The following is a 14,542-nucleotide window of genomic DNA, read 5'->3' on the forward strand; positions in this document are numbered from 1 at the left end:
GTTGGGGAACACAGGGCAGCCACCCCAACTACTTTTTTTGCATGTGGGAGGGCACTACATTGATGCAGACTGACAACTGCATTTCTCTCGACAATTACCCCCGCCCATTCTAGGGATAATAAGTACACAGGGTTGGCAGACTTACACCCATGGCCATTCCTTAGCTTGCAAACCTCTCCTGACAAATACTGATCTGGAGAGCTAGCCTTTCAAACACCATGGACTGGCTGGCACCTCTATCCCTCATACCAGTGACAGGTCCTAGAGGACAAAAGGTATACTCCTATGTGCTTTAAGTTGCTTAACTGAGTCAAGCAGCTCAGAGTCAAGGTGGTCATTACTTGATACAATCCACACATTATTACTCCACTGAATTTGGCAAGTCAAACTCCAGATGAGAGCCCTAAATTTGTAGCGGTTCGAAACTCGTAAACAAAATCCTTGGGGACTATATTTCGAATGTAAATCCCACTCATGTTAAATAACTTTGAAACCCCCAAGCATCTTCCAAGAGGGTCATGTACTTGAAAACTGTCTTATTTGTGTATTTTTTGTTATATCTTTGGTTTTAGGCAACTCCTGAAGACCTGGCTCTTCCTACAGTAGAGGAGGCGCCTTTTTGTTTTCTGTCTGCATTGCTTTTTCAAGGGTTTTGAGTCAGCACCGGGACACTCCCTGGAGTAGCCGCACACTCTACAAATACCTCTTAACATTAAAATTAACATGGAGGGAATAACCATCTCCACAGACACACACACACCGCACAGGCTCCCTAATCAGAGGCCTGAAGAAATTTGACCATGTCACCCACCCCTGATGAAACTCCACAATGTGCAACTAGGGATCCCTAACTTTTAAATGAATGCCAAGGGTCTTAAAGGTGCTAGAGTAGTTCAATAGATGATGGGCTGTCAATTAGAAGAAAGGGCTGCGCCCGGGGGGGGGGTCAATTGGAAGTCAAAGAGTATAAGGTGTCTCAATGGAGCAAATTTTGTGAAGTCTCAGTACCAGGGAATCACAGAGATTACTGATGATGAGAGGAGAGTGAACCTATTAATGACTACACTTTCCAGGGTTTTGTACAAGAAATGGAGACTAGAGAAAAAATAATGGAGAAGTGGAGAAGTGGTCAGTAGAATGAATGCCTTCCAAGCATTAGTCTTAAAGTCGCTTCAAAGCAAATAGAAATGTGTGTCAGTGAATAGAGACATGTCGAGCCAATGATAATTATTACTGACATTATGTGCAAGCCTTACTAATAGTTACAATTAAAATGGTGCCCCGTAGTTACAATAGAGCTGTTGTTATTCCATGAAAAGAATTTATTTATACAATAAAAGTTGGAAGGCTGTGTGAACTAGTCAAGTTATGAACCTGCAAATACCATACTGAACATGCATTTCATCAATGTAAGCAGTTACATGCTCTTCTGACTCATGGATTTATTTATTTATTTTTAAATGAATTTTTGAGATGAGTGAATATGGTACCCTGTCTTATGATAGCTTGCATTTTATTCTATTTATATAAAATCATGTGAAATGTGCAGCTTGTAAGATATGTATTATCGAAATAAAGCTATTTTGATTGACTGACTGACTGACTCATGGATATCCCTTTGAAAAACATGAATAACATCACAGAAGATATTATGGATAATGTGTTATTTTGGTTGATGTATTAAGTAAGACACTAAGGGGCATATTAACAACGGCCAGCGATAATCATCGCTGGCCGTGATTAGCGATATTTATATTATCACAGGCTATCTCTGGAATTTATCGCCCTGGTAGCGCGTTATTAACAACGCGTTACTCCAGGGCGATAAAAATTCCAGAGATAGCGAGGTTATCTCCCTTTTACAGGGAACATCGCTGGTTTTCCAGTGATGTTCCCTGCAAAAGGCCGATAACCTTGCTGATAGGACCTACAGGATCGTATCATCATAATCCACCCCCTATGTTAGGGATGGCTAAGTCAGGATTTTAGCAGATGTTTTCCCCAAAATCTAATGTATGCTAAAATCATGTGGGCTGCTTTGTAAATATTGCGATGTAAACATCAGCGATATTTACAAGGTAGTCCATCTGGGGTACGCCCATTGACTCCCACTTTGCATCTCATTAGAGATACAAAAGGAAGCGTTGGGAAAAAGGGTGCTAGCATGCAATTATTCATGTTAGCACCCTCTTGTTAAAAGGGCGCTGGTTTTATTTCCGCTTTTTTGGCTTTGTAAGCCAAAAAAGCAGAGATAAAGCCCTTGTAAGTATGCCCCTAAGTGGCATCTTGGATCAGTTAAAGGTAGTCTACCCAGATGTCTACTCCTTAGAGAGAAATAACCATACCTGTCTATAATAGGAGAGCCAAAGGTCTCATAAGACTCATTACTGAAACAATAGTGGATGCGTATCAGAGTATTATGATTATTGTCCATCAGGTGGGAAATAAATACATGGAAGGGAATGTAAGAATTTACCCATTAAAATTCAGTAACAACAAAGTCCATTTACTCTATACTATGCTTACTTTTCAATTTAAAATAAAATAAAATAATATCTTCAATAAAAGCAGTACAGCTGTGATGTGAGCAATGCTTTTTATTTCCCGTGATGCACTTGAAGTGTAGGACTGTGTCAGTACTCAAATCCTAATAACAAATCAATTTCCCTTCTAGGCATGCTTCTCTGCCAATGACCTTGTGAAGATTGTTTTACAAAAAAGTGATTCTACCATTTCTAAAGAAGACTTCCTTAAAATGAGCCCCGTGATAATTCAACAGCAATTAAGTTGTTCTTGTAAGAACGTCAAACACAGCCATGCAAAGCCGGCACCAACTACTCTAGAAAGTAAGTTCCTGTTTCAAAGAGGTGAAAATTTGTTCACGCATTTTTATACCTGCTAGAGGAATTTCTTTCTGTGAAGACTCTTATGTCACCCTTTAAGTTGCCTCAACCAGACTTTTGCATGGTGTTGTAGGTGGGTGGTCAGGAGCTAGGGAGTGGCACAACACTTTCTTCCCATGGCAAGCTTTCATCTCACTGCTACCTGAACGTTTGTTTCCGAAAGAATATTTTGTGGTGTTAAATGTGATGAATATCACAGCTTTTGGGGGTGCTATTTGGGTGCATATATGGCTGCCTAGTATAGCCATCCCTCACTCTTACCTCAGCATTGACACCAAACGATTGTTTACAAGTGGTAACGAAGTTGAATTCCTTTATATTGTAAAAGGTTTTCTGTTTAGTTAAGTAAGTCAGTTCAAACGTTGCATATTGCATGTTGTTTACAAAATGAACACTTGGGTGGTATGAACAATGAAGTGACGGAGCGTGTCGTTAGCCTCCTTGGCTTAACGATATGCTCCGCCACTTCGGAAACGCAAGGCTGCACCATATTTACAAGAATGTCCCCCCTCCGATGGCGCTAAGTTTCACAACGTGGCATCAACGCAGGCACCCTTGCACCAGAATGCAAGGGTGTCTGCATGCAGGGGAGGGTTGGTCATGTGTAGGAAGGTGTCTTTTCCTGCACATAAACAATCCTAAAATGCCAGTTTGTAACCTTCATGTGTGCTGCTTCATGCAGCACACATGAAAGTTACAATATGGCATTTTTAAAAAGGTTTGTTTATGTACAGGAAAGAGCACCTTCCTCTACATAAACAAGCCAAGGCATATTGCTTTTTCCATGTATGCAGCACAAGGCAGCACACATAGAAAAAGCAAAAATGAGGAGAAATAATGCATTTCTCTTCGTTTTACCAACTTAAAACTAGGATGTTCCTGATTTTAATTTTGGGCCTGCCTCCTATGTACTCACCTTGTACATAGGGGGCAGCGTCAAATTCAATGGGTGTTGTGGTGTTACACCCACCACAACACACACTGCACACCCCTTTTTTCGAAGGGGCTTAACCCTGCCTTGTACATAAGGCAAGGCTCCTATTGCCATGGGAACGTCACAAACAGTGATGATCCTGTGGCGATAGGGGCTTGTACATATGCCCCTTGGTGTTTTCACATAGCGCTTCATACCTCATATCTCATTTGCATACCATCCTATTTAATTAATCAAAAATATAATGGTAATTAAACCATTGGTAAAGATATCTTCATAACCATCGTGGGTTTCCTCTGGGATAGGGGCTTCAACCCTGGAATGGTCCTCTTCATTACTTACTTGCAGCTGCTCTTTTGGTCGTGACAGACATGCGGGTGTCATCACTTCTTCAGGTAGGCTGCCATAGTGTCTGGCAATACTGCTCACCTTTTCCTCTTAATTGGCTTGCTGGGCAGGTCCTCCTTGATGGACGCCAGGTTTGTCGAGCTTATGGTGTTTTTTTCCCATCTTCCTCAGAAGCCTGATCAAGCTGCTGTGCCTCTTTCCTCTTTTAACATCCCGAAAAAGGAAAACATTCTTTCAAAGTACTTGTCAGCAGGATTGCAATTGCAGTTCCCTGCTCGTGTAGGCAGGAAGGGAGAAAGCAATAGGCAGCTGTTGGATGAGTTTAATACATGTGGTAGCTTGGACTCTGACCAGCGTCAACAGATTGGTTATTTTTGTACATTAGGTATATTGATGCCCTCTGATGAGGTCTCCTAGTGTGCAGGTATTCAATGCATACATTAATTTGGCATTGATACATGATGTACACAATGATGTTCTATGTACTGCTTATAAGATACAGGGAGGCTGGTTGGAGAATACGCTGACTGCGCAGTTGATATGCACTGAATGTCATGTTTACTGTTTTGTAAATAACGAAAATAAACGCTTTAAAAAAAAAAAAATCACGTAACTAAGTGCCCCGTACTTGAGATCATATCACATATACAAACATTCATTATATATCCAGAATTATCAGAGATGAAATTTATGCTATTTTTTACTTTTGACCTTTCTGATGGTGACCACCTCCACCCACTACGCCGGACACACACTCAACCCCGTCTTCTCATTCAGCAAGGACATCGCCTTCAGCCACGCCACCAGACTCCACTGGACGGACCACAGCTGCATCCACTTCGGCTTCACAAGGACCACGATCCACCACCACCAGCAACAGGTTGCACGCAGAAGCTGGAACAAGATCACAGCCGACCAGCTCGCGACCTCCCTGAGCATGAACCCTCCCACCAGCGCAACAAACCCAAGCCAGGCGGCCACCAACCTCGCGAAGTGGATCAGCAACTGCGCAGACGACCTCGCCCCTCTGAAGACCCCGCCTAGCAGACCCGGTAGCAAGAAAGCCCCATGGTTCACCGACGAACTCAAGAGCTCCAAGAAGAACTGCCGAGCCCTCAAGAGAACCTGGCGCAGAGACCCAACACCGGACAACATGACTGCCCTCAAGCTCGCCACCCGAAAACACCACCAACTCATCCACGCCACCAAGAAAACCGCATTCAAGGAACGACTGGACAACAACGCACACAACAGCAAGGAACTCTTCAACATCGTTAAAGAGCTCTCCAACCCCAACGCCGGCAACAACGACATCACCCCTTCGCAAGACCTCTGCAACTCCCTCGCCTCCTACTTCCACAACATGATCGCGGACATACACAACAGCTTCAGCACTCAACCGACGCACGGCCCGATCGAACCACCGCCCCCCACCACCACCCTCCGCGCCTGGACCCTGATCAGCACAGAAGACACCATCCGCACGATGAACTCCATCCACTCCGGACCTCCTACCGACCCCTGCCCTCACCACGTCTTCAACAAGGCCGACGCTGTCATCGCACCCCACCTGCGGGACATCATCAACACCTCCTTCGACACCGCTACCTTCCCGGAGAGCTGGAAGCACGCCAAACTCAGCGCTCTACTAAAGAAGCCATCAGCCGACCCCACCGACCTCAAGAACTACCGCCCCATCTTGCTGCTCCCGTTTCCTGCAAAAGTCATCGAGAAGACCGGCAACAAGCAGCTGGCCGCCTTCCTCGAGACGAACGGATCCCTTGACATCTCGCAGTCTGGCTTCCGGGCCAACCACAGCACCGAGACCGCCCTGATCGCAGCCACCGATGACATCCGAGCACTGCTTGACAACGGAGAAACAGCAGCCCTCATCCTCCTAGACCTCTCCGCGGCCTTCGACACTGTGTGCCACCGTACACTAGTGCAGCGACTCAGCAACGTCGGAATCCAGGAGAAGGCACTGGAGTGGATCATCTCCTTCCTCTCCGGAAGGACACAGAGAGTCCGCCTCCCCCCGTTCAGATCTGAAGCCAACGAAGTCATCTGCGGCGTCCCTCAAGGCTCCTCGCTCAGTCCAGCCCTCTTCAACGTCTACATGAGCCCCCTCACAGACATCGCACGCCAGCACAACCTCAAAATCATCTCCTACGCCGACGACACCCAGCTGATTCTCTCCCTCACCAACGACCCCGCCACCGCCAGAGCCAACCTTCATGAAGGGATGAAAGAGGTAGCCGAATGGATGAAGAACAGCCGCCTGAAACTGAACTCGGACAAGACGGAAGTCCTCATCCTGGGATCCTCACCCTCCGCCTGGGACGACTCCTGGTGGCCCCCGCCCTAGGCAGCGCACCCAAACCAACAGACCACGCACGCAACCTGGGCTTCATCCTGGACTCCTCCCTCTCCATGACCAGACAAGTCAACGCCGTCTCCTCGTCGTGCTTCAACATCCTGCGCATGCTACGTAAGATCTTCCAGTGGATCCCCACCGAGACCAGGAAGACGGTCACCCAGGCCCTCGTCACCAGCCGTCTGGACTACGGCAACTCCCTCTACGCCGGAACCACCGCCAAACTCCAGAAGAGACTCCAGCGGATCCAGAACGCCTCAGCACGACTCATCCTGGACATCCCCCGTCGCAGCCACATCTCCGGACACCTGAGAGACCTGCACTGGCTCCCGGTCAACAAGAGAATCACCTTCCGACTCCTCACCCACACACACAAAGCCCTCCACAACCCAGGCCCAGGATACCTCAACAGCCGTCTCAACTTCTACGCTCCCAAACGCCAGCTTCGATCGACCGGCCACACCCTCGCCGCCGTCCCCCGCATCCGAAGAGCCACCACAGGGGGACGGTCCTTCTCCTACCTCGCCGCCAAGACATGGAACTCCCTCCCGACCCATCTCCGCCTGACCCAGGACCACCTCGCCTTCAGGAAGCAACTCAAGACCTGGCTGTTCGAGCAGTAGCGGACCCCCCTCCCCTTGCTTCTTGAGACCCTCTGGGTGAGCAGTGCGCTATATAAATGCTTTGATTGATTGATTGATTGATATTTCTTCGGGCACAAATCATCATTTTGGTTCCTTTCACCCGTGCTCTAAATCCTGTCCCCTCTCCGCTCTGTATATCTTCTTTCCGCCGATTGTGGTGCCCTGAATCTTCCAAATTATATTATTCTGCATGGCATGTAGTGAGGTCACATAGATGCTTTCCTCGTGTATTCATGCATTGATCACCATCTCTCTGAAAATGACCATGTTCCTTGGTCCACGTCAAACAACTGATCTGTATTATCAGTTCATTTGTAGAAGTTTTCCCTTATTTCTGTTTATTACCCATCATCCCTTTTCCTATCATGGTATTATCTTAACCCTTCTATTTGTTTTAAAAGGGTTTTTCCGAGTACAGACTGTCTTGTGATGAACTTAAATCTGAACAGTGGAGGGCTGGTATGTGGTTGCTCAAAAGCTATATGAGATGAATGTGTTTAAATAAATATTTACTGGCTTAAATGTTATGATCAATCAAATCCTTTTTTTTTCAATGATGAAAACAAAATGTTATGGTTTCGTCATTCATTATACTGGCTTCCCAATTATTATTGTTGTGTATTTTGGTAGTACTTCTGGCCCCAGCAATTTCATTAAGAAAAAAATTAAGAAACACAACAAACATCTTTTTCCACTGTTTAGTTATTCTTATATACTGACAAAACCTTCTATCATTTCTTGTATTTTGACCTTTCTCTCAACCTTGCATCCTCTTTATTAAGATATATAAAGTCCTTAAATCTTCATCTGCTCCGGCCCACCCACAGGACTAATGCTATTGGTAGAAGTCTATAAAGCAAAAAGCTTGGTTCGCACTAAAAAAACAATACTGAAAGCAGGGTGTAGCTTGGCCAATAAGAATGGGTGTGTGAGCTTTAGATTTCCCGACAGCCATGCTGGCATATCATGGTACAATACATCATCTGAGAAGCAAGACATGAGGGGGCTTAAGGGACAGTTGAAAGGGAGAGCAGTGCGGGTTGTTAGCAGTACTTAAAACAAAATATTTCGTAACATAACCAATATAATTTTAAGAAATGTGTGTGTGTATGTATGTGTCTCTGCTCTAGTCCCTTATTATGAGTTCCGTTGGTCCGACCGCTGGACCTCCACTGCAGCGGTTGGGAGAACGGCAACAAGCCTGCTGCATCCTGACCGCTGTATTAGGACACTACTGCTGGGCTGGCGGTGTGTTGGCAGCCAGAGCACGGCATCAACATGCTTCGGCTCATAAAGAGACCCTGAAGCACATGACGCCGCAGTGCTGCACCACTTGCACGTCGGGCACCATGTTGTACATGGTACACAGTGCATGCACAACAGTGCTGGTATAGGGGGGCATAACATGTGCCTCCAGCCACAATTTCCAATAGGATAAAATGCCCTGGTGCCCTGTTTGGGGCCCCTTCCCTGTCTTTCCATCGATGTTTCCATGGCAGAGTCGCAGCCATGAAAAGGTTGGCAGATAGGCAAGTCGGGATCAGCACGGCGGAGATGGCTTCAGCACCACTGCCATACAGCACCACTTTCCCTGCCGCCACACGATCCAAGATCCTGGCAGTTGTGGCAGTCTTGTGGCGGTCCGACTGCCCTCCTTGTGGCAGTCAGGCCGCCGAAGAGGCAGCAGTCGGATTGCCACCAATGGTAGGGCAGTCTCAAGACCGCCATACTCGTAATCAGCTCCAATTTGTGTGTGCATATAAAAATACTAGGTGAAAGCTGGCAGACCCTTCACCACACCTGACTGAAAGCACCTGTACCAAACTATTAACTACATAATACATTTATTGGGGGGGGGGGGGTAACACACCAAACCCCTCCTGAAGCTACGCCCCTGCCAGAAAGGTACATACATTTCCAACTCCTCCTTTACTGTTACCTGGTGCAGCCCTCTACACATACAAAGCCTGTAGCAGCTTTTTGATGTTGACCATGGTGTCCTCCCAACAGTGGCCCTTCAGCTTGAGTGACAGCATGAGGCCACTTATTTATTTAAAGACTCTGAGTACTTTTCCCAGCGAGCTTTGCTCTCCACCAAGAAAAACCTCTACAGACTATGCTTCTGGACCTAGAATGTAATGGTAGCCGCCTCCTCCCCCAAAATCTTTTGCTCCATTGCATTGACAGTAAAAATGTCTGCCACCTGAAAATAGGCTGGGAATAGACAAGCTTGGGGGAAAACTGAGAGCCAGGGTGGCATGACCAGGTCATGAGAGGACTGGGGTGGGACTGTGCTCTCAGTATTGCTAAAACGCAGCAAAGAATGCAATTCACATTACCTCTCCATTTGCATCAAAATTCAATGTTAAAAAGTTGCACACTTATTTGTACTGTAGTTTAAGCTTTTTCCTTTTTTCCCTACACCATTGGGGCAAAAAGTTACATAAAATATAAAATAGCTTGTTCATAACCATGCAAATGTTAAACGTTTTCCACAGCCATAAACAAATGTTTTAAATATATATTAAGCAAGTCATCACACCTCAGATGGGGTTGTGCTTACCTGTGGGAAAAGCAAATGATCAGGAATAAACTACAGCACCATTAGTTAACAAAAACTTTAAAAAGTCAATTTGGTGAGGTGTGATTTAGGTGCATGCGATATTATTGGAATGGTTGCACATTGCTTTGTAATATGGGGCAAAGTGCAAAAAACACTCATACAGGCACCTTTGTACACACAGACAACACTCAGCTGCAGATACATGGCTGGAGAGGTCGATGATGTCCGTATGGAAGAAAAATTCAAAGAGTGCACGTGTGGATAAGTGTTAGTAAAAGGGTCGATATTATATGCTTTATTACATGGTTTTACCAGATAGATAAAAAATAATCTGTGTGTCTTTTCTAAAAATTGATCAATGCCCTCACTCTCTGAAGTGACATGCTTTATCATGCGACCGGTCCTTCAGTGTGGTAACATGAAAGTTACACTCAGCGAGCTTATCATGGAGCTCCTCAAGGAGGAGGGTGGTTTTCTTGAGGAGGTGTCTGTCCACTATAATGTAGTGTCCTTGGAGACCTCAAAATGGTGCATTAAAATGTGTAGAAGGTATGACATTATTGGTTCAATGTCTACTTGCCATCAATAAATGAATGAACAAATGAATTTGTGGGTCTATAACGTGCACACTACTACGTTTAGATCTCCTGTAAGGCATCCACACAGGTGGCTTCTGGAGCCAAAGGGTCCAACTAGCTACAGAATATAGTTCTCCACTTTATGGCAGATGGGGCCTGACTATTTACCAAATCAGCCCCAATCTACTAACAGAAGTTGTGCCAGACAAAACATAGTGGAAGGCAATTAAACCCATGGAGATCACCTATGATCGATAGGAAACAGGAACTAAGAATCTAAGCAAAATACTACAGGTCATGTCAGAGCTACACACTTTGGAGCATATTTATGAATATTGTGGCACAGGGCAACGCAGCAGGTCACCTTTTTTTCCTGGCGCTACTGCTGTTTGGCAGCCTAGTGCCAACGCAGGCACTCTTGCACCATGGTGCAACACACATAGAAAGAGGAAAGAATGAGGAGAAATTAAGACATTTCTCCCCATTATGAATCTCCTTTGTATCTTTTTGGTGCATTCCCAGGTTTAGCTGTTTAGGTAGACCTGGGAATGTGTTAAATCCATGGATATTATGTGGGAACACCCACACAACAACCAAGGAAATACCTCCATGGCGCAGAGTGATGTACACAGCAATTTGCGCTGTGTGTTACATTACTCGAGATCTATGAAGCCGCGCAGGGCCACGCAAGGTGGCCTTGTGTAGCTTTATAAATCTCAATTTACATTTGCGTTGTTCTTGCACTGCGTTGCGTAGTGCAAGAGCGATGAAAAAGTTGCATAAATATGTTTGTTGTTAGAAAACTTCAACCAGGAAGCGGATTACAGTAGGTTCCCTTTTTATCCACAAAAGACAGGATCTGGCGAGTAAGCACAGGACAATCAAAAAAAGCCCAGAATATCTGCCAAAATATGAGAGCCAAATGGTGTTGCATGACACATCATCAGAACGTTTCACCACTCTCCAATGCTGGTGGACGGATTGATGTTGTATTGTTTCTTTGATTGTTTTCAGGGTGTCTAACATAGAATGCAGCAAACTCACTCTGGCCGAACTATTTAGCTTTATAAATCTACTGCAATGTAGCACGCGTGCATGGAGACTTTTACAGATGGAAGGTGGATTTACTCCTACAAACAGCATTGCTAATCACCTCATTGAGCACAGGTCGTCATTTGTGTTTCCTACTTGCATTCGTGCCTTATAATCACTCTTCGGCGTTTGTTCAGATTTTCAGACATGAAACGACAGAAACCTTCGCTATTCTCCATCTCCGAATATGCGGGAGCGTGGTCTTCTAAACCACCGTTTATAAGAAATTCTATTGGCCAGTAAAGATTTTCATGATTTTTTTTGGGACTAAAATCAGAAATACACTGAGCATATTTATAATGGGAGTGTGCTCTCCAAAAAAAAGTTTGTAATTTGCATGACTATAATTATTGAATTCATTTTTGATCACAGTACATATTGACGGTGCTCTTTTTGTTTTTGCAGGGTATGGCTACAGCACTATTGCAGTGATAATTCTCACAGTGGGATCCATGTTTGGCACCACTCTTATACTGTTCAGTTCCTGTGAAGAAAACTACAAGCTGATACTACAGATGTTTGTAGGCTTAGCTGTAGGGACGCTTTCTGGAGATGCCTTACTACATCTCATTCCTCAGGTAAAGAGTTGTGACTGCTCATCGTTACTGAAGATAACATTTGTGCTCATCACTAAAACAATAAGAGCAGCAGGAAACAGTATTGAAGATTATTCCTTTCACTACATCAACAATAGTACGCTTTCCATTACACAGAATTTGCAAAAATCAAAAATAATATACCATTCATCACTTTTTTCACAATTTGAGTGCATATATCTGAGGGCGAGTTATAGATTTTGAAAACAAAAAGTGCAACAATATAGTTTTGCTTTTCATTTTGCAGCTTCAAACACTTTTTCTTGTAGCTTACCGTATGACCGTATGTCATTGATTTGTTGTTCCTCACTATGCAGACTAATCAATTACCTTTTATTTTTTTATTTATCAGTATGGCTGTGCTTCTTTGATTGCTTATGTATTTGCACTATTTCAAAACATCTCACAAATCCATAATGCTGAGATAGTTTCATTAACTAAAACATTAGTTCATATGAATATGTAGTCTTTACCCCACGGTGTCAACCTACAGGATACTACCACACAGGTAAGCATGCCACAGGTAAGTTCCCAGCAGGTGAGTACCCAGCAGTCTCAGTTTTTGTACTTTACCCCGTGGTATTTTATCATGCATATACGTTTTTTCTTTTAAATGACATAATTATTATCTCATAAAAAAGGGGGATTTTTGTAATAAGGAATGGGTAAGAGTTAAGAGAGGGTAAAGATAAAGGAAGGTAAGTGTTTTTTGAGGTTTAGAGACGAGTAGTGGTTAAGGGACGTGAGGGATTTTTAGAGTTCATGGGAGGGTAAAGTTATAAGGAGGTAAGGTCTTTTTAGGGTTAAGGGGAAGGTAGTCGCAAGTGAAACTAAGGGTATTTTAGGCTTCTGTGGCACGTGAACGTAATGCGAGATAAGGGGATTTCAGGGTTAATGGGTAGGGAGCAGTAGACTGGACTGTAACCAACTATGATTCGGATTTTCAAAAACAACCTATTAGCACTTAGGTTGGCTCTTAAAAATCTTTACTGTTTGCAGAAATACGGGTTGAAATTTGCGACCAGCATTATGCAACCAGATATTTGTGCATCTGGCCCAAGGTTCAGAAATCAGATCTGCAAAAGCGTGCTTGTGTTTGTATATTGGAATGTATAAAAGTAAACATTCTGTTGGACTCATTGTTTCTGAATACATTGATTTGTTAAGATGCATATAAAGGTAGGGCACACATAACTGAGACTGTGTCTTATAAAAAATAGTTCAAGAAAGTCTTAGATATATTGGTGCACAAAAAGATTATTGATGGGATGTAAATACTGGACTCTTTGTTGTATTTAATCCTAGCCAATAAGGTAAGTGGGATGTGGGAGGATTTATGCATAACTAAAATGTCCATGATTAAACACAGTTATATGATGATTTGTCATCCTCTGCTTAGTATCAAAGACGTTAACTACGTTGCATGATGACAATGTAAAGTGAATCTGATCTAAGAGTGTTTAGACAGGAGTGCATGTCCTTGGTGCATCACTTGTCACGTCAAGAAGAGGATTTTAGGAGGGAACTGCAAGATACAACCCTCCCTGGTCAGCAGCCAGGACACTGGGCACACCTTCCTGCCCCAGCGAACTGTACAGGAAGAAAATAATTCAATAACTGGAACAGGCTCGCCAAGAAGTAAGATAGATGTGAAATAAGGATACCAAGACACGACCAGACATGACCAAGAAATGTGCACCAAGATTCCTTAGAATGTTTATAGTTTGTGACTTATCTTTGAGCATTTTAGGTTCTACAGGATCATTCAAATTGGAATCAATAGCCTCAGTTTTGCAAAGGATCATACAACTATTGGTTGATTAAATGTGCATTCTATCCGTGCCTTAAGGTCGCTATCATGGTACATGGTGGGGGAGGTGAAAAGGGCAATCAGCTTTTGTGTGAATCATTGGCACATTATTTGAAAATGGATTCCCCATGAAGAGATAATAATGTTTGGTGATGTTTCTGGTGGTGTCTCATCCTGCAAAAAACTATTTAAAAGAAAGAATTATGGCAACAGTCAGCTTCATAGATGCATTTGTAAAAGCCGCTTCACACAAGTATATGGAGTGTTATGTATGTCTGTTTTTGCATTCGCAGAATTGTATTCCACATTTGGTGATAAACTCAAAGGTAGGCAAGAACAGTTGAACGCATTGACGAAAAACATTTACTAGGTTTGTTTTGCATATTGCATGGAAAGATACATTTGGAGATATACAGATTGGTATGTGTGATTTGCCTTCCTTGGACTCAAACAATAATTTTGACAACTTTTGATTGTCAGAGAGGACAAGGTGCTATTTTGCAATGATTGTAAAAAGAAAAGAGATAGGTGTGGTCTTTACTCTACAAGACTTTAAAAAGTGGAACATAATCACTCTGTGGTAGAGTGGGAGACAAAGACATATTGTTGGGTGAAAAAGCGCCTCTGGTTTTAACATTGGGACTTGCCATCCATTAGTTGCACATATCAGAATCTCCTGATATAAGTGATTTCTTGTAGG

General features: G+C 43.8%; 1 protein-coding gene across 1 annotated transcript in view; it reads left to right on the top strand.

Annotated features, from left to right (window-relative positions):
* Positions 1-14,542, top strand: part of SLC39A12 (solute carrier family 39 member 12) — a 310,966-nt gene that overhangs the window by 169,995 nt on the left and 126,429 nt on the right. Inside the window, exons 5-6 of the mRNA XM_086940003.1 lie at positions 2,675-2,846; positions 11,842-12,014. Coding sequence (XP_086796129.1) covers positions 2,675-2,846; positions 11,842-12,014 — 345 coding nt within the window. The remainder of the gene's footprint in view (positions 1-2,674; positions 2,847-11,841; positions 12,015-14,542) is intronic.

This window comes from Lissotriton vulgaris, chromosome 10 (genome assembly GCF_964263255.1).
Source record: "Lissotriton vulgaris chromosome 10, aLisVul1.2, whole genome shotgun sequence".
In the NCBI taxonomy this organism is placed as follows: Eukaryota; Metazoa; Chordata; class Amphibia; order Caudata; family Salamandridae; genus Lissotriton; species Lissotriton vulgaris.